Source organism: Salminus brasiliensis, chromosome 12 (genome assembly GCF_030463535.1).
Source record: "Salminus brasiliensis chromosome 12, fSalBra1.hap2, whole genome shotgun sequence".
NCBI lineage: Eukaryota > Metazoa > Chordata > Actinopteri > Characiformes > Bryconidae > Salminus > Salminus brasiliensis.
Genome location: NC_132889.1, coordinates 28,283,148 through 28,307,653, shown reverse-complemented (window position 1 = coordinate 28,307,653; position 24,506 = coordinate 28,283,148). Strand labels below are relative to the sequence as shown.

The 24,506-nt window shown below is 39.2% G+C and overlaps 2 protein-coding genes across 2 annotated transcripts; both read right to left on the bottom strand.

Annotated features, from left to right (window-relative positions):
- Positions 1-6,371: 6,371 nt before the first annotated feature.
- On the bottom strand, positions 6,372-11,660 carry tmem150b (transmembrane protein 150B). The gene is made up of 7 exons (XM_072693895.1): positions 11,600-11,660; positions 9,866-9,949; positions 9,697-9,756; positions 9,540-9,607; positions 8,007-8,134; positions 7,414-7,591; positions 6,372-6,941 (listed from the first exon to the last, which is right to left on the bottom strand). The coding sequence occupies exons 2-7, from the start codon at positions 9,928-9,930 to the stop codon at positions 6,757-6,759; spliced, it is 684 nt and encodes a 227-aa protein (XP_072549996.1). The 5' UTR covers positions 9,931-9,949; positions 11,600-11,660; the 3' UTR covers positions 6,372-6,756.
- A 289-nt stretch (positions 11,661-11,949) lies between these two features.
- Positions 11,950-22,614, bottom strand: adsl (adenylosuccinate lyase). The gene is made up of 13 exons (XM_072694134.1): positions 22,350-22,614; positions 19,842-20,045; positions 19,374-19,418; positions 19,215-19,294; positions 18,278-18,449; positions 18,065-18,111; positions 17,849-17,939; positions 17,189-17,258; positions 16,525-16,672; positions 15,807-15,897; positions 15,634-15,723; positions 15,055-15,231; positions 11,950-14,782 (listed from the first exon to the last, which is right to left on the bottom strand). The coding sequence occupies exons 1-13, from the start codon at positions 22,494-22,496 to the stop codon at positions 14,696-14,698; spliced, it is 1,449 nt and encodes a 482-aa protein (XP_072550235.1). The 5' UTR covers positions 22,497-22,614; the 3' UTR covers positions 11,950-14,695.
- Positions 22,615-24,506: the final 1,892 nt, after the last annotated feature.

Genomic DNA, 24,506 nt, shown 5'->3' with positions numbered 1-24,506 from the left:
TTGGTGCCTGACACCATATATTTGCATACTGAACATATATCCTTCTCCTCCCTTACTCACCACCTACCTTCACTCTACCTTCTTTTAGCTGATTAGCCTCAGGGTTGTAGGCTGTAAGAGTAGGTTACTCATTCCTGTACTGCTGAGTACAGAACAGAAGTGTTTGCTCTTACTTTACCAAAAGGTTTTGCTGTTAGTGAAATCTTAAGATTGCAAGATTATTTTTTCAGACTCCAGTAGTAAGACTTTTGATTACTACTAACATACAGTGTTACGTATTTTAAGCACATTCATTGGTTCTTCTTTCATGTCTTTAGTGTTCAAGGTAACAAAACAAAAGCCAAGAAGCCATATGAGAAACAAAATAGAAAAAAAAATAAAGAGGTACTGTGAGACAGAGATCTGCCCTATACTGACTTATTGCTCATAATAAAGCACCACCCCTTCATGAAATGTCTCACTGAAATCCCACCTACAAAGCGCAAAACATTCCTTTTTGGACAGCTCTCAAGCTACATCTAAGATTAGTTGACATCATGATGGTGATGACTGAAAACTCCCCAAACACACAGCACAAGAGTTTCTTAGAACACAAATGAACACTAAATAACAATGCTTAACCAGCACCTACAAAGTCCTTTGTAATTGTAAGTTGAAAAGGCAAACTACCAATGAAAGCATTGTAATACCAATAATAATAATAATCTCCTACTGTCTTATGATGCACAATTAAGAATCACAAGCTTATAAAGCACTGTGTTAAGCACCAAAGAATGATATAAAAAAATCCCTAAAATCCCCATATCACAAAGAAACCACCTTTTGAAACAGCTCTGAGGGTACATCTCAGCTTAGTTGACATCATGATGGTGATTCTTCAAAATTTCCTCACAACTTAAGAACACAAATTAAAAAATAAAAGCCCTTTCTTAATTTAATAAACACAAATACCATTTTGGGAGCCAATTTCAAGGTCGTTCTTTGTGGAACAAGTCAAAAACACACATCTGTATGTTATATTTGTATTTTATCCTTTTTATAGCTTTTGCAAAACACTATATTAAGCAAGACTAAAAGGGGGAATAAGCACAACCATTAGCAAGTAGGGTAGACAGCACAGCTGTGCTAATGCAACAGCCAGCCTTTAGACACTTCAGTGCATGCCCACCATACACAGAGAATACTGGGAGAACCAGCTCTGAGGCTATATTTTAGCTTAGTTGACATCATGACGATGATTACTCAAATATCCCAAAACATAGCTTAGAACACAAATTAGCACTGAATAACAAAGCTTAACTACACTATTACTAACACCCTTTTTAATACACATCCTGAATGAAACCCATGCCACTCATCATGCCACTAACAGCTGCTGCACAACTCATGGGTTACTATCAGAGTACCAGAAAAAGTCCTTCTACAGATCAAATGCACATATGCATCAGTCAGGCCCCAGTACAACATCAGACACTTGCAAAATGAAGCTTTTCATACCCCAGTACACTAAACTGTACTTGTAGACACTAATAATCAGTGCACTTCACACTGATGGTGAGTGAAAAGTATGCAAATAAGTGATGCCAGGAGCCAATGGGAAAGTTGTAGGTTGTATTCCACTCACAAGGGAGGGGGGATGGGTAGGAGGGATGGGGATTAGGTAAACCTCAGGTCTTAACACTGAAAACCTATGGTAGGGGCTAGCAGGGGATTCTATCAAATAGCACGCCCCTGACTTTGTACAGTACTAGCGCAGGTAAAATGAGTCATATTACAAAGAGCTACCAAAAATGTACTAATGGAGACACATCCTTGGCGTTTTACTGGTATTAATATAAGAGCAGCCTGCTGTTGGTACACCACCGAGGGGAAGCAGTTTAGTCTGGACTCTTGGTGGAGAAACAGAAAGAAGCTCCAAGCTGTCAGATCTTGATAACCTCTAGGTTGTCAAATAATAGAACAGATCAATTAAAAGTGCTAGATAATCAAAACTCCCCCAAAACAACAAACCTCATGAAACCCAAAATACAATAAACCAACAAAACTGCTGTGAAAAGCCCCACACCCTGACAAAACGTAGTGCACTTCACAGTAATGGTGATTACATGGGGAAATACACACCAAGTATGTAAATAAGTGGTGCCAGGAGCCAGTGGGAAAGTTCTGAGTTTTACTTAAACAGCTTGTATTCCTAAAAATTATTATTATTATTAAACTTGACTGAATGAATGACTCACTGCTGCTTGCTGCACTGCTGAGAAACATCAATATGGGAGAAATGATTAAATCCAACATCAGCACGGCTAATTTTTGTGTGTGTGCTGTTTTTAAAGTGTATTTGAAAGCAAGTATTTAAGAAGTACACTAAATTTTAAAAAATACATTTTAAATATACTGTCACATGCCAATTAGACAGTGGACAATGTTTTTTAATATGCATAACAAATGTAACCCAAAGCATCATGGGAGCATTCCTAGGCCACAATGTCATCATATGACATATGATGTGAGTCAATTAACTCGGCTTTGTCCCCCAACTGCAATCAAGACCATCTATATTGACAGCTGCCACCAACCAACTGATAATAACAATTAAGAGATCACTAAACAGCAGAAAGAAGGCACAGTTTGGTAATGGAGCAGACAGTTTAATGAAGCTACATCAATACAAACAATCGTCAGATACTGAGAGACACAACTGTCTGTTACATTCTCACTTATGGATCATAACAAAGCACCAGCACTCCCCATTCTTACTTCGGACAGCTCTGAAGCCACATCTAAGATTAGTTGACATAATGACGGTGATGACTGAAAACTTCCCAAACACACACCACACCAACACACCACGAGTGTTACTCATAACACAAATGAACACTAAATAATAGTGCTTAACCAGCACCTACTAAAGTCTTTTGTAATACACATCACAAATGCAACTCAAAGCATCATGGGAGCACTCCTACGCCATTTATACTCCTTATGATATTCGAAAACACACACCTGTAGCAGTCTATGCCATATGTACTTTAGGTTGGAAAGCCAGCTAGCAATTAAGCCTAATACCATTCATTTCCTGGGGACAGCTAATATTTACTGGCTATCACAGTATATCAACTATTACCAAGTGAGTCAAGGTAGACAGAACCCACAGCAAACAGATGCAGGCAGTCTTTAAGGATTAGAAGACACCCACATCTACCTCCTACTGCCTTATTACCCATAACAAAAGAATCACCAACTATCAATGCACTTTGATGAACCACAAAGAAAGATAACGTCCGTCTCCAAAGCACCTTGTAAAACAGCTCTGATGCTACATCTAAGCTTAAATTACATCATGACGGTGATTCCTCAAAATTCCTCCAAAACACCCAACCAACTGCACTCAACTCACCCAAATCTCATAAAACACAAATTAAAATCTAAAAGCCATTTCTTAATTTAATAAACACAAATACCAATGACACCCCAAAGCAGTTTAGGAGCACTCATATGCCACAATATCATCATATCAATTACAAGCTTGTTTTTTCTGAGACAAATAAAAAAAAACATGAAGTGAGAAAGTGAATAATTAATATATAATAATAAAATAATAGATTAAAGATTCCTCTTATCCACCGTAGCATCTTTGCAAACTGCTTCCTTCTGGGAGGTGCTAGAGATCCACAAAAACCCAGCTTGCAGATTACTATAAGATGCCCATTAGTTAGTGGAACCTGCCACGTAGCAGGAGCTATTGGCATCTTATCTTGTTACATTTGAAAGGCACATCAGTAGCAGTCAGTAACAGCTGCAATTTTAATAACAACAGCTATGCTTAACCTGAAAGTAAGCTAGCATTAGGTATAAAATTGCTCTTTACTTGGTGACAGATAACATTTGTTGGTTATGTTTGACTTTTATCCTTTTTATAGCTTCTGTAAAACACTGCAACAATCTGCACTAAAGAGAGAATAAACACAACCAATAACAAGCAGAATATGCAGCATAGCTGAACTACTGCATTAGACAATATGTGCAATGCCTTTCCATACTGCTTTCCTAACCATGAGCAAACAAATTCCATTTATGCAGTTCTTCATTGAGCCCCTGAACCATACTTAGAAATTGCTGTGAGAAACAGCTCTGAGGCTATATCCCAGCTTAGTTGACATCATGATGGTGACTACTCAAAACTCCCCAAAAACACCCAACCCAACATACCAAAACATATCTTAGAACACAAATTAGCACTATAACAATAACAGTGCTTAACTACACTATTACACCCAAAGCATTATGGGGGCACTCCTAGGCCACAATATCATCATACCACTAGCAGCTGCTGCTCAGCTCATGGGTTATTATCAGATGGCAGTAAGACAGTGGACCCTACCAAACAAGCATCTAGGCTTTTTTCTGTCCTGGCACCAAAGTTCCCCTGGGTGTCCGAACAGCAGAGTCACTCGCTGTCTTCAAACGCAGACTGAAGACCCTACTCTTCTGAGAATACTTGGGCCAATAGCAGAGTGTTCTCCTTACTGACTTGTGTTTAGTTGTGTCTAAGCTTAGAGGTATCTTTGAACTTCTTTGCACTTTTGTAAGTAGCTCTGGATAAGAGCATCTGCTAAACACCTTAAATGTGAATGGCAGTCAAACAAAGTCCTTTGACAGCTGAACTACACATCTTCAGTTACAAAACCCAAAGAAGAAATTAACACTTATATATACAATATTTTTACGTCTTAGTGCAATAGGCTGTACTTGTAGCTTCACTAATGACCAGTGCACTTCACACTGATGGTGAGTGCAGAGGGATAGACACACCTAGTATGCAAATAAGTGGTGGCAGGAGCCAATGGGAAAGTTGTAGGTTGTATTCCACTCACAAACCCACTGTATATTCTTATTATTACCAGCACAGCTGACTAGCTACTGGCTACTGGACTGCTGAGAAACATCAATATGAGAAATATCATATATAATTTCATATATCAATATGACATTTTTAAAATTTACACAGTTTATTATTTTTTTGTGTGTGTGCTGGTTTTATGCCAATTTAAAGATAAGCATAAAAGAAGTATATTAAACTTAGAAATGACTTTTTAACCAAAAATAGACACTTTTAAACACTATTATTTTTTTAAGTTCACATCTCAGCATAGTTGACATCATGACGCTGATAACTCAAAATCCCCCCAAAACACCCTACCAACTGCACTCAACTCACCCACAACATCTCATAGAACACAAATGACCACTAAGTCACAATGCTTAACAAAACTACTGGTAAAAACACAAATGCCAATGACACCCCAAAGCATCATGGGAGCACTCCTATGCCCCAGTATTAACATGTCATGAAGGTTGTTCTGTCTGAGACAATTAAATATATAATTAAATATACATATATAAATATAAATAAAATTATATATAAAGTGAGAAAGACAATAATTGAAGAATTCTCTCATCCATCGTAGCATCTTTGTCAACTGCTTCTTTCTGGGAGGCACTAGAGATCCCCATAAAACAAAGACAACCTGCTTCAAGAAAATTTTTTTTCATACTGTGATAATGTTGCCTAATTCTTCAGCGTAGTTTACATCCGGAGTTAACGTGTGGGTCAGTTAACCTTGTCAGAGTTTGGGTGCCCTGATCTTTGTCTGTGAGCTAGACAGGCCTGGGAACATCTGAAAAGTTGGGGAGACTCTACTGTACAGTACTAATGCAGGTAAAAAATAGCTGCATTACAAAATAAACAAACCAAATAAACAACAGTTTACTCATAATGCAGACACAGTGTTGGTGTTTCACTGAAACCATTAAGAATAATATAAGACCAGCCTGCTGTTGGTCCACCACTGAGGTGAACTGGTTTAGTCTGGACTCTTGGTTGACAAATGGATAAAAGAAGAGCTAAGCTTCACCCAGTTAGGAAAATGAAACAAGTCAAAGCTAAATGAGTAAGGATTTGATTGCATTCAGCGACAAGAGCCTTGGGTCAGGAGGTTGGATGATCACCACCCATGCTCATGGCCAACTCCCCAATCCAAAAAGTATTAGATAGAGCTCCAACCATCATTCCAGAGAACACAGTGCTTCACAAAGCTCACTGCTGGGGGCTTTATTCCCCTCTAGCCCACGCCTAGCATTAGGCATGGTGCCAACAGGTTCGTGTTTATCTGCTCCAGAGAGTCCTATTCTATTGGCAATTCTTCCCTACAGTTACAAGACAAGCTGTGTTGCACATCTGTGTCAGCAATAGGGGCAACCTAAAGTAGCTGAATGCATTTATTAGAAGAGGTGTCCAGAAACATTTGGACATGTGTATAATATTTTGTTTTTGTATAAATAGCTTACATAACTTTAGATATAATTGCACACAATTCCTTCATGATTTATGTTTATTTCAGAAGCTGCATTTACACAAAAATACAAAATATATTGAATCAGATATGAAGTAATTTCTGTTATTCACTAATAGTCTACATTCAAACACAGCAATCTGTATTAGCTTAATTTAACATATTCCCAAACAAATATGTGATGAAATGGCACATTAAATACATCATGTCACACTCTGAAAATAAATAAGACTCATGCTCTAAAGATTTTTTACACTTATTTACCTATTTTTACTTTTTTATTGTACGTATTTAATAATGCTCTTTTCATAAAAACTGGATGTGAAACTCACATTTGGCACAGAGAGTGTGTGTGTGTGTGTGTATGTATGTTCAAAAGTCCAGACAGTACACCTGTAGTTCTCTAATGAACCTGGTTCATTGGAAAGTCACTGCTGCTTTTGGCCTCATGCTGCACATGCAGCTCATGGAAGTCGATATGCCGGAACTCAGCGGTAAAAACCCCAAACAGGACGAAGAAGCTCATGACTGCAGCCCACTCGCAAATGGCCGCTTCTGACCGGTAGCCTATGTTATGGAGCACAGACACTGAGAGTTGGAGTTAAGGTTCAAGAAGGGATATATAACGTGTGTGTGTGTGTGTGTGTGTGTGTGTGTGTGTGTGTGTGTGTGTGTGTGTATATATATATATATATATATATATATATATATATATATATATATATATATATATATATATATAGTGTACATGTATCTGAATTTTTGTCTGTTTTTAATTTCTTTCATGATTTGAATCATGTGGCTGCTCTGTACACCGTAAATAATTCTGGATGACCAATAGATTCATTACTTGGAATAAACTCTTATTTTACATTGACTTCCATTCATAGTTCTTGCCTTCTCCTGTAAAGTCACTATTTTGAAAATACATGTTTTTCATTGGACAGCAATGATATATATATATATATAATCATATTGCACAGTTTTACTCATAGTATGGATGGATTCAAATCAGCTCATCTGATTTTACACTTACATCTGACTGCACTTTAAAGGATACTGGCAATAATCAGGACGGTACAAAGACTGCAGAAGATAATCCGTGCTGGCCCTGCCCACTTCTTGTCATGTGATGGCTCGGCACGGTAGGTGAGCCACACCTGAATCCAGAAATATGCCACGCCCACAAAAAACGCCAGGAACGCCCCAAGCAGGTGAGCTTTCATCACCACTGATTGCTGAGAGACAAAGAAATTCATCAAACTCATTCATGATTGACTGATATCAGCTAGTTGTACTCTATAGCTGGCTTTGCCAAATCCTTGTGCAAAAACCCTGTCTCTATTTTTGCCGTTTTATTTTTTGTAACATAATGGGAGTTTTTTTGATGATGAATGGACCAATCAAAATGCTCCAAAATTACTTGAAATGCAATCTTTTCATGTTCTCTTTTATTCAAAGTTATGAGGGTTTTTTCCTTGACATTTTGTAGAAGTTTGCAGAAATCTGTCACTCAAAATTCCTTGGGAGAAAGGTTTTTAGTGACAGTGGTGATATTTATATCTAAATATTGTCTTTTTTGGGCAAAGGTACTGTTGTACAAATTTGACCTATTGTGTATATATACACACACACACAAACACACAGATTCACCTGGAAGTTTCCCAGGACAGAGATTCCGATTGAGGAGATGAACCCGAGAACAAGACTGCATGTGTTTACACGGGATACACAACCCAGATCCCTGACTTGCTGGAATCTTATTGTTACAATCCATAATGCTAGAAACAGAATGAGAGGGAGAGGGAGAGAGAGAGGGGGGGGGGGGCGGGGGGAGAGAGAGAGAGAGAGAGAGAGAGAGAGAGAGAGAGAAAGAATCAGGGAAAGAAAGAGAGGAGGTGAGTGAAGGTAAACCAAGCTTTAATAGCTTTTACCCAGCCAACATGCTCAAGTGTGCTTCCCAAATGGGCTCCTTAATTAAAGCCCACCTAAATCTCACATGGGTCCCATCTAGGTGTAATCCCTCCTGGTTCATCACTGACCCTGGTGGCAATCCATTTGTGGGCCCAATGTGGAACCCAGGAACAAAACTTTCTGTTTCCCAGTCGGGCTACCCCTACAGGCCCCACATGAACATGTAAGCTTTTTTACTATATTATACTATTTATTTATTGTTGATGCAACAAAAATGATCATACTGTCTATTTGTTAGTGATTTTAAACTAAGTGAATTTTTGGGAGGGTTTGGGAAGGGGTGTTCCAATTTTTCTTCCCAATTTCATAATGGCCAATTCTCAACACCTAGCTAGGAAATTCCTCTCTCAGAAACATATGAAGCCAGCCAAGCTGTTCTTTTCGAACTGCTGCTAACGCGCTAGACAGCTAATACGGCACTGCAGTCACTGGACAGCTCAGCACACTTGGAGTAGATCACTAACTGCCACTTCTTTTACGTTAGCTAACAGATGTCTATGCTGGTTAGCATCACACTGAGTAAGGGAGGGAGAGGAAGGGCCATTTTACTCACCCAGAAAGCATGAGGTCTACTATGCTCTCTTGGATGTATGTAGCAGGTGGAGTGACATTTAGAGAGTTTAAAAATTGTGGGTCAGCCAAGATAAATAAAAATTTATTTTTGGCACCAACAGAAATCAACGTAGGTAGACAGCTTTTTGGACTGAATATCTGCAGAAAAGTGCTAGAGATGTTTAATCACTCAGTGGTGGCTAGTGTCATCTTCTATGCTGTTGTGTGCTGGGGCAGCAGGATGAAGGTAGCTGATGCTAACAAACTCAATCAATTTATCCAAAAAGCAGCTTCTGTCCTGAGAAATGAAGCTGGAGCCTTTGGTGGAGGTTGCGGAGAGGAGACTGCTGGAAAATCTATTCAGTAATATGGACAATTCTTCTCATCCAGTACACTGGAGTCATATCAAGACAGAGACTGCCAAGGCGCAAATAATTTCCTTCACCATAAATAAAGTTCAATCTTACACAATCCTATCACAATTTGGCCCTTGTCCAAGTGGCTTAAATCCTCATGCTTGCCCAATTTTCACCCTAAAGAACTGTTCTCAAGACCTGTTCACTTGCTGCCTAATATCAGATGCCACTCAAGATGTGTTTTTCACTTCACTTGTCAGTGATGCTAATGTAATGGCTGATCGGTGTATGAGGGGAAACTTACCCAGTACTGAGCAGATGTTGCATATCTGGGAGAAGAGACAGCTCTGAGGGTTATACGCACCACAAGTGCTGATGAAAACAATGGACGACAGTCATTTAATAGATCACATACTTTCATACTTCATATATGACGTCAAAAAGTGTGTTAAATTACACACCTGATGTAGGGGAACTCAGCAGTCAGATTAACAGATTCATTAGACACCGCAATACCAAATCTGCCTTGGAAAAAAAACACACACACAATGAGTCTTAGAGCCAATGAGTGATGACGACTGCCCAAAACACTGGGCTTAAAGGAGACGAGAATGAAAAACAGAAGCTTACACAGCCCATATGCCCACAGTGCCAAACACTGCCAGGAGAACGGGAAGCAGCGCCCATACCCACATGACGGCCCAATCAAATCACCTGTCAACACATCAAATGACGTAATAACCTGTAACAACAGTCCTCTAACTTTTGTTATGGTCATCCTACTGTTTAGACTTTATCATGAATGTGCCAAATGTTGACCTGTGCATGTGCAGGGTGCAGAAAGAGTGTAAAATAGAGGAAAAGGATAGACACCAGAAATGTTAATGACTAAACAAACAGGAAATCATTTTGAGGAATTAGTAACAGGCCTGCTGAATAGGCCAGACTGCCATTCCTATTTCGCATATACAGGTAATCAGTTATCACACATGCGGATGAAAAACAACAGTCTCCATCTACAGCTGTAGTCTTTTCCTGCAGTATTGATGTAATGGTGTTAAATAAACAACGCCAATGGAGAAGAGAAGCTTTGAGCTACCAATGTTCCAGCAATGAATAGGCTAAACACTAATATTTGTAAGCTTCTGTTGCTACATGCTATGTTGTTACAGACACAATACTATAGGTACCACAGGGAACCTCCGGAGGAGTTTTAGTTGTATGCTGTACTAACAACAGCATATTAGGTATAATGTCATAATGTTTTGGCTCTACAATGTATCACTTATACATGCATTATATGGACAAAAGTATTGGGACACCTTATACCCCTCTAGCCCACGGCATTAGGCATGGTGCCAATAGCTTCATGTTTATCTGCTCCAGAGAGTCTTATTCTAGTGGCAAAGCTTCTCTACGGGGACCAGACAAGCTGTGTGTGTGTGTGCATTTGCACATCTGTGACAGTAATGGGTGCAACGTAAAGTAGCTGAATGCATTTATTAGAAGCGACGTATGCCAACATTTGTGTATGTAGTGTGCTATTTTTAAACTCAGGAAAAAGCCTTTTCATATATTTCCTGTTACAGTGAGCTGTGTGAGACTCATTTTGTTTCAACATAAACACTTCCTGACCCTCACAAGAAAAAAAAAACAAGAAAACTAATCCTCATACATCAACTTTAAAGGCAGAGCTACGGGTTCTTCATCTCATCATTAAAGGAATAGTTTGGTAAAAAAAAAAAAAAAAAAAAAAAAAAAAAAAAAAAAACATGTCTGATATCTGACATGTGCTGCTTTAGCTTTTTTCATCGGGAGATGCTAGGCTAGCGTTGCTAACAAACCCTGAACTGAGCCTCATCATTCCAATACTGGTGAATACAAGCAAAATGTTACACTTAAAAATCTTAAAAATCTGCTCAAATCTATATAAACAAAATGCCACTGATGGATAAAAACAATGGCAATGCCATTGATAATTAATGAGGACCTGGATGCATTTTGAGTGGGCTGAGAGATGTTTTGGTCATGTATTTATAGAGATGGAATTGGTGACATCCCAAATTCAGTGTTTAGTATCAATGGTAGCACACACTTAGGGCACATTTAGACTTTTATTCTAAAGCCACCACATTTAAGATAACCTACAAGAGATTATCTGACACCGGTCATCCAACAGTCCAACAGGCTCAGAGACACAACTAGATCTCTTTGTTAAAGAAAAATGACCAAAAGTAAAATGTTTGTACTTTCCAAAAACTCTTAATCCTACATTCATGTAACATAATTTGAACACCAGTTGCTCTGGATAAGAGCATCATGCTGTAAATGTAAAAACAACGAGAAGAAAGAGAACAAACTCACGTGGCTTTAGGTCCGTGTGTATCTAAATGTGTTCACTTGGGTCTCTGAGCCGAGAATGTAAGGCCTCTATTGTGCCACTTTAGTGTTATCAGGGAGGACTGCACTTTGCCCAGCCTGGCAGTTTTATTACACGAGTAACTGATATGAATAATAACTGCAGGATCATCACATTACAGCAGAGAACTAATACAGTCTGTGCCAACAAAAGTCTAAAAGCTGATGATGATGATGATTATGGTGGTGATGAATACATTCTGGGGTGTGTCTCTAAAGACAAAGAGCAGTTTCAGTGACCACAAGGACAGGCCTCTGTGCTTAACATAAAAGAAGTGGAGAAATCGAGAGTCAAGAGCTTTATTATCAAATGCGCAAGCAGTCGACCTTGCACATTCTGAACTGCACAACATGGTATAGACTAGGGGTAACTAGATTGAAAAAGGAAGACTGTGGCGTCTGAATACTTTAGCAAAAAAAGATTAAGTAAAAAGTTTGCTGAAGTTTAACCAGTAAGTGGCCGAATGCAGCTTTCTACACTGTCAGTAAGTTAACATACACTATATGTCCAGTATATGCTCCATCCAATACTTTTGGGATCAGTTGGGGATTTGGAGATGAGGTGGGTCAGCGGTCATTCCATTTCCCTGCCCTCACTAACACTCTTGTCGCAGAGTGCAACGAAACCCTCACAGCAATTCTCCAGAATCTAGTAGAAAGCTTTCCCTAGACAGCAGAGACAGTTACTCCAACAACAGCAGGCTAAACTATTTTAAATACTTGATTTCAGAAAAAAATAACAACGAAGAAGCAGGTGTCCCAATACTTTTGTCTATATAATGTATGTATAAGTGATTCATTGTAGAGCCAGAACATTATGACATTATACCTAATATGCTGTTGTTGGTACAGAATACAACTACAACTCCTCTGGAGGTGGTATCTGGCTGTGGCATCTGGCAGCAGGATGATCTCCTAGATCCTCTAAGTCCTGTAACTTTGTAATTTCGAGCCACAGTTAATTGGACTAGTTGTTTAAGCCCATCCCACAGATGCTTGACTGGATTGAGATCTGGAGAATTTGGAGCGTGCAGTGTGCACTATCCTGCTAAAAGAGATCACTGCCATCAGGGCATACCACTGCTATGATGTGGTGTGCAAGGCCTGCAACAATGTTTAGGTAGGTGACGTGTGTGAAACTGGCATCAGTACAAATGCCACATTTCAGGGTTGGGATTCCCAGTAGACCACTGACCAGAGCATCACACTCCATCGGCTTGCTTCCTTCCCACAGTGCATTTTTGGTAGCATACTGTTTATAGATAAATGATGCATATTAAAAGTCCAGTTCTAAAGCCCATGATAGACACTTGCATAAACAATTGCATTGCATCAAGGTAGGATAAACATTCATCTTATACTCATGACTTGTGCCAAAGTAGCCTTTTGGACTAGATCAGATAGCCATCACTGCCCTCACATCAATGAGCCATGGGGTCCCAATAGCCAGACATCACTTTGTGGTTTGTCTCTTCTCAGATCACTGTGAGTAGGTACTCACCAGTGCTGACAGTCTTGGGGTATAGGCTGTCACAGAGTGTAGATGTTCTGGCTCTGAAACTCCAGTACTACTTTCTGGGCTTTATTAATGTGACAGGTGGCTGGATGGAATTGATAGAGTATCTGATAACAATATTAGTCCATCTTTAGACTCTAGTAGATAAACCAACACAAATCCTTAAACCAAAAGCACAGAGAACCAGAGATGTTCATGCTTGGGTCTACAGAAACCAGTTAGAATATTCAGGAAATGCCTGTACAGGAGATATGGGGTTATCCTGTGTCTTAGTGGTAATTATTCGCTATTCTGCTATAGTGGACCTTGAGCCTGCATCATTAATTTACTGCCTTATTGCTCATGTTTCCCTGGACGAGACTACGTGGGCAAATATCTAAACACACACACACCCCTCTTCCACAGCATGGAAAGGTAAAGGTAATTTCAACTACTAACTGGTGAGGATTTCAAGTACAGAGGCATCTTCTAGGCGTATCCAACAGAAAAATAATCAGTAGAAATACCAGAGGGGCGTCTAAGGAGCTTTCTGAGATCAACCTACTTAACCCTGATTCATCTGAACACAAAAGCTTAACCCTCTACTGTTGGAAATGTATTATTTTAACACACTGTACATGGTGGATTTCTCAGCATTGATTATCTATGCTACCACTTAATATTAAGATCTATATCCCAGCACAAACTACTGCTTTTAAGTGAAAATAACTTAAAACTTAAGACGCAGGATGTTTTTCTGCACATTTCACAGCACAATTCCTAAACAGTTTCTACAACAGACTGAAACATTTTTGCAGTGTAAATGAAGCAAATAAACAGCAATTAAGGCCCCATCCAGCGTATCTGGATATTTTTTGTCTGCGCTTTGGTCTCCTGACCAAACGAAAATGCAGTTTTTGGTCACTGACAAAAGCTTTTAACAAATGCCTTCCAAGGTGGAGATTTTTGTTTATATATTTTAATTTACTTTTGAAAACTCTGGCTCAATCCCAAATACTTCCCTACTCCTTATATAGCAAATTTAAGTTTACTGTTGCTGTTCTGTTACAGATATACAATACTGTATTTACATTTAGAATCTGTAATTTTGTGACTTGCATGGTACACTACATAGGGATTTGTGTGTACTCAAACTTTTGCACAAGACTATATATAAAAACTCGAGAAGTGGAGGCGATAGAATAAATATAGAAACAAGGTAGTTTAAATGACATGGCTAGTGGCTGTAAGCATATATATATGTTTCTACATTTATTCTATTGCCTCCATATATATGTATGTATGTATGTTGGTATATCCAAAAATAAGATGATATGGTGTCAACATATTTTTTTTACAGTGTCTTCATTTCCATTTTTTTCTGGTCAGAATAATACAATGACAGGACACTTCAGGTATATGACAAAACAGCAGGATTTAACGGATGTCAATCTCAGACAACACTTTGGGTAACAGGACACATCTGACCTCATTACAGTGTATTCACACATGTAGTGACAATGTTTTACAAAAGACTGTCTCATGTCTTAGAGCTCAAGTTCAATCTTAACGTCCATCTTGTTCATATACGGCTTAAGGACAGGCTTAACCTCCTCAGTGAGAAACCTGGCCACCTGAAAGAGTGAGAGAGAAGCATAAATGGTGTGTGTGTGTGTGTATATATATATACATACATAGGTATATACCCTGTAGATATACCTTACTGAACATTCCATTTTGTTTAGGTAATACATCAGCAATAAGGCTTAAAACATTAACAATAAATAAAGAAGTATTTGAAGAAGTATCTGATTTGAGTTGAATAAATAGGTAGGTAATAATCTATTCCTTTCATAGAAGGAAATGAGATGGGGCATACAGATGGATGTAGGATTTGTATGTTTACCTGTTGGGGAGCTCGTCCAATAAAGGTCTTTGGGTCTAGTAGAGCATCTAGCTGGTTCAATATTGGGGTAAAGTAGGGGTCAGCTCTAACTCGAGCCAGAAGATCATTATCCCCTCCTTCTTGTTTCACCACAGCTGCTGCCTGCTGAGACAACACCCGAATCTTCTCATGACAGTCCTGTGTAAAGGTGAAAGACAAGAGGTTAACTTTGAACTTGTTGAAAGAATTTGTAAAGCTCATTTCATACTTACTGAACAAAACACTGTTTAAAAAGTCAAAATAAATTATAAAGCATTTTTCTTCTGTATGGTAAGCCATGCTTCTTCTAAGTAAAACACATTATCATGGAAAAGCTCCAAGTTAGCTGAGCATTTTTGCTTTTGCTTAGTGATTTTAGTGGGGGTGGTGGCAGGTGGAACATGCTATTATTGGTTAATAATTTCCACTGCCTGCGGGTGTTAAGTATTAGCAGTCTATACAAATCCGGAACCAAGCCTCGAAGGTTTTTATTGTACTACAGCCATGTTTGTTCTAATGTCACAGTTAACGAGTAAAGGAGTGGAGGGCTGGGGTTCCTACCTGTCTGTTCCCTCCCGCCTGCACCATGGCCATTATGATGTTTTCAGTGGCCATGAAGGGCAGCTCATGACGAATATGCCTCTCGATAACCTGCAGACGGCGCCAAAGAATGAAGAGTGAAAATATGATGATCACAGCTGTTCTGGTAATGGAAAATCCCAAGACATACATACCTTAGGATAGACCACTAGACCCTCAGTAATGTTCTGCAGGGTGCTGAGGATGATATCAGCTGTGAGGAAGGATTCAGGAAGAGAGATTCTCCTACACACACACACACACACACACACACACACACACACACACACACACACACACACCAAAATTAATATATACATATACGCATTTGGTAAATCAGTGCAATTTTCCTAAATGCGCAGTACTCAAAAACTAAATAAGATCTGCGGCTAGAGCCATATGAACAGTGATGAAACACAGAATCTGTATTATCTGAATTATACATAACAAAATGTAACAACTATTAATGTAATGTTTGACGATAAATGTGACTCAAACTCATGCCAAAAGGTATTGGAGGGAGCGCATTCATTACGAAGAACATAGTTCCTCTTAGTACTGGGTGATAGGACCTCAAATCAGCATCACAATTAAACGATTAATGAACAATTATATAAGCTCCTCAGTTGTCTCAGTGTTTTCATGTGGCAGATGTGGACAGGGTGGAGTCATGGGACTCCATTAGTATGTACAGTAGTATGATCTACAGTAGTATGATTATGATTCAGTGCATGAACAAATTACAAAAAAAAAAAATCTTAGTCCCACTCCCCCACAGCCCCTCCTGCTGACGAACAAAGCATTTGAATCTCGGGTCACGCTGCTTGCCATCAGCAGTTAATATCAGCGCATGTAAAAAGGTGTGTGTAGTACCTGTTCGCACTGTCATCCAGAGTTCTTTCCAGCCACTGCACTGAGGCAGTCTGCAGAGGATCAGACACCAGTGCCACTAGGTGGCGGGCCAGACTGCAACAGCGCTCAGCACGCATTGGATTCCTCTTGTATGGCATAGCACTAGAACCTGTACACACATTACACAGTCGTTTTAGACACATGCCAAGCATTTCAACATGCATCATTTTGAATATGCGTCTATTTGACACAATATAATCGTACAGGGTATTTTACTATGCCTTTCAGATTCATAGATCATATTAGTCCATGCACTGATGGTTTGGCCCTGGAACAAAAATGAGCAACACACATGGTAGATCAGAAAAAAAAGTATTTTGTGTCACTGCAGAAACAGTGGTGTAGCACAATCCAGTGAGTAAAAGCAAGGACACCATAAGCCCAACACCCACAGGGAGGGGGGGAGCCAATGTTTTGCATATTCTTATGCCAGCACAAGAACACAGGAGTGTTTTGCACACAAGATGATTTCTCAGGAAACTAGGTTTGCGGACAGTTTTAGGGGTTAAAAGAAAGCTGAATTTAATGTTAGGAGTGTTGCCCAAGACCTCTTATTGGTATAGCGTGGTGCATTTGCCTGGGTGAGAAATTAACCCCGGTCTGCTGCATGGCATGCTTTACTTGCCTATCTGCTCTTTCTCAAATGGCTCTTCAATCTCTTTCAGGTTAGCCAGTAGACGAATATCAGTACAGATCTACAACAAAACCAAAAACAGGAATGAGGTTACCACAGGTCAGTGACTCAAAACATACATGCTTTATATTATAATGTGTAACTGAAATTAATCATATCAAAGGTTTTCAGTTACACTCTCACTGGCTGGCTGCACTGCGGTGTTTGCATGTTAATCAGCTGACCCCTTCCTGTTAAAGAAGTTCGTTTTTGGCCATGGCCAAGCACGTCACAGCCTCTAATAAAAAGCAAGCAACTAGTAACACTATTGCATTAATATAGGCAGTACTTAAAAAACATTATATGGCCAAATGTTTGCCCCATTGCGGACAAAGCTTTTTTAGTCCCTGTAGAGTGGTATTTCCAATAGAATAGGACTCCCTGGAGAAGATAAACATGAACCTATTGGCACCTTGCTAGAGAGGTAATGGCTATAAGGGTAAACAGCCAACAAAGCATTAAGCTGTGGAGCAGTGGAACTGTGTTCTCTAGAATGATGGTGCTCCATCCAACACTTTTGGGATGAGTTGGGGAGTTGGGGCAGTGATCATCAATGTAACAAGCAAGAATATAAATACTTTTGTCCATATAGTGTAGGTGTGTGAGACAAACCTTGTGTACAGTGGCTCCTAAGCTGGCCAGAACAGTCAGAGAGTCAACGTCCACTTTACGACTGTACGTCTGCCCTGTGACCAAGTATGACCTAAGAGAGAACAGTATGGGTTTTGTCTTGAGAAAATCTAATTATACACAGTATACATACACACACGGACACACAACTGGCACTGGTAATGTTACATTTCAGCTGTATGCACACCCCATACTTACTTTTTGAATCCAGCCATCTCAGTGACCATCCTGTCCAGTTCCTCCACCTGTAAGAGAAATAAGAAAATCAATACTACAACAACCGTATAATGAAAATGCTTCAAAATGACTGTATTTCTTTATTTTAAAATAAATAAATAAATAAATAAATAAATAATCAAGTATATTTACATAAACAGAATGTCAAATTCTTTAGTGTCATTTTGTCTTGACCTTGTCATGCTCTCCCTGGAAGAGCTGCAGAAAGCTGGCCTGGGTGCCTGTGGTGCCTTTGACCCCCCGGAAACGCAGATCATCTCGGGCTCTCTGCAGGTTCCGCATGTCCATCACCAAATCCTGCAGCCACAGAGATGCACGCTTTCCTACTGTGGTCAACTGAGCTGGTCTGAGAGTAAAAGAGATACAGACAGAAAGGTGTCAAATACAAAATGCATTTAAATACATCAACACCGAGGTCTCTGGATACGTAGTTTTTCACAGCTACTATATTTCAAGCACCAGTAACTAAGACACTTCCAGAGGAAATTTAAACTCTTAAAAATGGTGCTACAAAGGTTTATTTGAGCAATGCCACAGAGGAACCACTATTGGCCCATTTAAGAACCTTTTGTTGTAAGGGAAAAAACAAATCACCCTTTTAAAAATGTAGATAAGTTCCAACTTAAAATAATAAAATAAAAATAAATTATTAAAATTTTGAGCATGAAACATTAAATAAGTTGCATGGCATGCTTTTAAACAAACAAAGAACAATTGTTAAAGTCCTTTTAAAATATTAGATAAATTCTAACTTAGAAATGTGCTGTATGTATCTGTCTGGTGCTCGCAGTGCACATATCCACCATTTTTTGTATTATTCATGTAATTAATTATTAAGTGTATTACATATTATTGTTATTATGAATGTATATTATTAATATTTTATTTATTTAATAAATACAATATTTTTATTATTAACGTAGATTATGCAAAGGTCTCAAAAACTCAAATAAGAAATATAATACTCTTGGTTTTAAAGTGTTACATTAATAGAGAATCACAACTTTCAACCATCGCTTTAACAAAAAACAATGACATGAGATAAAAACCCTTTGCAGCTCCTTTAATTTTAAGAGTGTACTTGCAGCATGGAAATGTGAAAAACACTCACTGATAGTGGGTGAAGCCCAGAGTCGGCAGGTCAGCGTACTTCTCTGCAAAATTAGCAAGTCTGTCGATAACACGTGCCAGCTAAGCAGAGAGAGAGAAAATTGTTAATGTCTCAGACTGATTGAGATATTCACACCAACAATTTAATAACTGAACTTACCTTTGGCAGAAGGATGTCGAATCCATCACGCAGCATGATCAGATCCTAGTTAGAGAAGAGATTAACACAGAATTAAATTGTTTAGCAGAACGAATACAACACATAATTTACGCCTGAAATCAACTGGACACTCCCTTATACTAAAAGTTCTCAAAAACAAAACAAAAAAAAAACAAAAAAAACACAACAACAAAAAAAAAAAATCTAAAATGGCAACTTTACAGACGAAGAACCTTCTTAACTATAAGTAAATGTCAATGTGAACAGACTTTATTCCAAAGCATTTTGGATGGTTTCTTTTGATCCGTTCATAATGAAATGTTCACACAATATAAAGAACAACTGCCACATTTACGGATACAAGGTTTTTGCATGACAGCCAGAATTTGAATATGAATGTCAAAAATGTCTAGTCAGTGCATCCCATAACTATCTATTCACAGCTTGCATGGCAACAAGTGTCCTCACCGTGTTGTCTCCTACGTAACAGGAAGTGGCACCCAGGTGGATGATTGGAGCAGCAGTGGGGCAACAGTAGGCGAAGGTGTGCACGTGGGCCATGACATCATGCCGAAGCTTTTTCTCTTCCTCAGCCGCCATGGCAAAGTCAATGTCCTCCACATGAGCCTCCATCTCACTCACCTGAGTGTCTGTGATGGGCAGCCCCAACTCCTAGAGTGAGAGAGTGAGTGTGAAAGTACTTCCGGTGAGAAACACACAGCTGACTGATATGGCTGAAGACCGCCTACTAAATGCAGTACATTTCTACATTTAAAGCAGCCTTATGCACAAATTGGTATTTCCTGCTCCTGGTCTCCCCCTAGAGTTGGGAAGTGGAATTCATACTTTAAGGCACACTTAAAGGACAGGCTTTACACATTCGCATTCTCATTTCTGGACAAGCTGAGAGACACAGAGCCGGCATCTGAAGTAAAAGAAACACATGGACTGATGTGGTATAGTAATTACAGGATTTTACTCAAATAGGGTTACATCATGTTAAGCAGTTCTCAAGCAATAACCTGTCCGCTCAACCACAGTTACATAGCACAGTTAGCAGTGTGTCGAGCCCAGAGCATCAACAAAACGGACACTATTCTCACTTTTACACATCAGTGGAACATTAACATGATTCTGAAGCTACTATTTTAAGGTTAAAGCTATTCTAAGTTTAAAGCTACATAATGTTGCTTTGAAAGGAACATTAAGCAACAATTGTTATTTCTTGCTTCTGGGCTATCCCTACAGTTAGGGAGAGTAATTTTCTTTTGTAACACTGCCATATTTACAACTCACACTTAGAGTGCCCCCTCATGGGCAGCTGTACATGTGCATTTGTTGCCCAGCTGAGAGCTATAGAAGGGGCATTGCAAGAGGAAGAACTGTTGACTGATGAGTAACATTACAGGATTTCACACAAGCATGACAGTTCTTGTGAGACATTAAACAGTGAAGTAGCAGCGTACCAGGCATTGAGTGGCAATGACATAAACGCCCTTATACAAGTGCATCTAAATTATTTCAATTTGCTACATAATGTTGCTTTAAAGTTTAAAAAAAAATAATTCATATAGCTGACGGAAGTTTTATTAAAAGTATTTGGAGTTTGTTTGCATCTGGGTTTTTTCTTTGTCACACATTTCCCAAAATAGTCCCACGAGTTGGTCAGGACAGCACCTTCTTCTTGACAGCACCAACACATCCAAGACATCTACTGTTCAAATACATCGAGCTGTGAACATCAGTGTATGATGTATGAGGACATCTGAGCAATTGATTTTGACTGCCAGGGCAGAAGGCCATTCTAAAGTATCAGACAGACCTCAGTTGCCACATACTACTGACAGAGCTGGCTTAAACAGAGGTAAAGGGCAAATTGCGACACTCTTCTTAACCCTCACATTTACATATAGCTAAGGTTGAGATATTCTAAACCTCTCAAAGCATCGACTCCATGCACTGCATGTTTTTTCTGGGAGTCTCGAGAAATAGATAAGAGTATCTCCTCACAAAAACAAAGCCTGCCCGGCTTACCCAGTCACACCAAACAACTAAATTAAGCACTGCCTGTTCCACGCTGTGTGTTAAGAGCTAAAATAGTACAGACTAGAGAGCGAGAGAGAGAGTGGCCTAGTATGAGAACCCTCCCTCCCCCCTCTGTCAGAAGCCGGGCTCAGAACTTTCACTAACAGAGGAGAGAAGGTCATGCATGTGACCAGAGGGCCGTGCTGTCTTAATGAAACGGGGAAAAAAATGGAAAAATTGATTAGCTGAAAGACTTTCCCCAAGGAAGTACACAGCTCAGCGCATATACAGGACTGAGGGGGGTGTTGTCAGGTGGGTTTCAATCTAAAGTGGACCTTATACCTAAGATATTGCTTCCCTGAGAACGGGACATGGCCTGGATTCACACGATTTGTCTGTAAGATTTTACTTTCACTGTAGCTTTTCTGCAACACTAAAGGATTTCTACCCCTAAAACCAGAAATAGTTGATAACATCTGAATCATATCAGAATTGGCAGATAGTCTGTTACAGTTTACAGTTTGTATATTTTATTGTACATTATATTATTACATTATATACCACACCTTAAGTATTTATGTATTGCCAACAATATCAGTTTCGGCATTAGTTGATAAGTACTCAGAAAATACTGCATATTGGTACTGGTCTCTTTTTATTATTATTATTATTATTATTATTAAATGCCATTTTATCATTATTATTATCCTCAATATTAATAACTGGCAGTGTAGCCAAGCTAAGCTTATGGGAGCATATAGGCCAAGTTCATTTACTAGGCTGCTGAGCATTTCTTTAAAACTATTTTTAGCAGAGAGCAACTGGAGATGAACGACATCCCAAAGGTCGAGTTCTTCAGACGCGTGTATCTGGAACCCAGAGAACCCAGAGAACCAAAGTACAGCCCCCGACCTGTAACTGAAAACCTATAAAGCACAATGTTGAAGCTACCTTTTCAGCCTTGGCGAGGTAAATCCACAGCTTCCTCCAGGTAGTGAACTTTTTCCTGTCACTGAAGTTAAAAGCCATTTCCTTGCTGGCGTAGCGGGACACCAGCGGAGAGCGGTACTTCACAAACTCGTCCCCACACCCCTCCATTCATGCAGCAGCTGGACAGATCAGAGACCAAGAGAAGGAGAGATAGAAAGAAAGACAGAGACAGAAGGGGAGAGGGGGGCCTTAATAAACTGCTCACAGACTGCTTCCACCCGCCTTCTTTTTCTTCTCGGGTCAGATTAAAAAGAGAAACATCAGAAAATTACCGCCACCTACAGGCAGGGCCAGACACAACAGCGTGGTAGTCAATGGGTATGCAGGCACAATTAGTGAATTCAGCTACTTTATGGTGCACTCATTGCTCACACAACTGCTTAACTGTGCACACAAACCTTATATGATATCTAAAGCTTTGCCAGTATAGAATGGGAGCACATGAGCCTAAAGTTACAATGACAAATGCCAGGCATCAGCTAGAGGGGTATTTCATAGTTTCATAATACTTTGGGATGAGCTGGATTGATGAGCTGGCATCACTGTTGTAGCCCCTCCATATAATAAATCCTTAAGATTGAGACCTATCCATTGCAGTGGACACATACCCCATTGATTATGGGGGTTAGGACACACCTGGAGTGGAGTGCAGCTACCTCAGTGTCCCAGGGAGCAACTGGGGGGTACATCAGCCATGGATGCATGGAGCAAACCGCTTCACTAACCTTTATACCATGGCTGACCCCAAAATATTAATGGCTTTAACGCCATACTAGCTGGCACAAGTGGTGCTCACAAATGTCTTTAAAACGACTGGTATTGGCATCTATTGTGATAAAATATGTTTGCATCTATATAATTTCCTTTGAAACACCGGATTACTTTGAAGAAGAAAAAAAAACACCTTTAAATAAAGGATGCTACTTAGTGCACCCCTCTCCCTCAATAAAAGCACTGTATGGTGGGATGGATGAACACCGATCATTCCATCTATACAAAATATCCCTCAGACTTATGATTTTGCCTGTGAACTAAACCGTAGATTCTCTCTGGAGTGAGGCTTAGGTCAAAGCACTGGGATGTGGTCAGTACACCACGTTTATAGAAATCTGGGAAAATGCTTGGGGACATTTTACTGCTGGAGGATCCAACAGCAGCCCAATTTTAGCTGACTGGCAGTAGAGCCTGCATTTACTTAAAGTGCCCTGGAACATCACAGAGAGCTCTATGAAGCCATGAATACTAACAAAGTGTGTAAGAGTCACATACATGTCTACTGGTTAAGGTCCTAAATTTGATTGGCCCTGCTCCAGTCAGCTCGAAAAGCTTTCCAGTACACCGGCTATCTTATCATGTAGATAAAAATGATTTATTCATGCTTACAAAGTCACTCAATATCAATGTTTATTTGTCAATTGTTTATAACTCTTAATTCCACTATGGAAAATATTTAATAACTCCAGTCAAAAAAAATTTTTCCACAGTATTTTATTACAAGGCTGATGTAATACCATAATAAAATGATAATTAAAAAAATAAATGAGCAAAATTTATCTTATATCTTGTGACTGAGCGCTAACGTAACCTATACCTCAGCATCTGAGTCCCTCCAATTAACTTTCAGAGAAAGACCTGGAAGACGCGCGCGCGCTTTGGCAGCGGAAACCCCGTATTGTGCCCTTTGTAGGTTTACTGTAACAGCTGACTCGTTTAATAAAGGGCCGAATTACAAAATATAGTTTATAGTTTATGCAAGTGAAAAATATTACCCTCGTTTAACTTATCTAAGTTTGAGGAGGAGTTTAATTTACTTCAAAATATCTCAATAAAAGCAGGATCTGAGACAACGTTACTCAAAACGGGAGTCAACTTAATCATTAATTTTGTAAATATGTAAATTCTCCTGATGCAGGAAAATTTAAATTTAAGTTTTGTTGCGAATTAACTTAACTTAAATTTAAAGTTGCGAGTTTTGATATCTAATATCCTGAAATTGCCTCCTCCAGCCTCCTGTCGCAGTTACAGTCCTTAACGTAGCTAGCTAGCTACGTCTTATCAGCTCTATGCATGTAAGTAATGTCTCACATAAAAACCCAATATTTGTCTTATAAATATCAT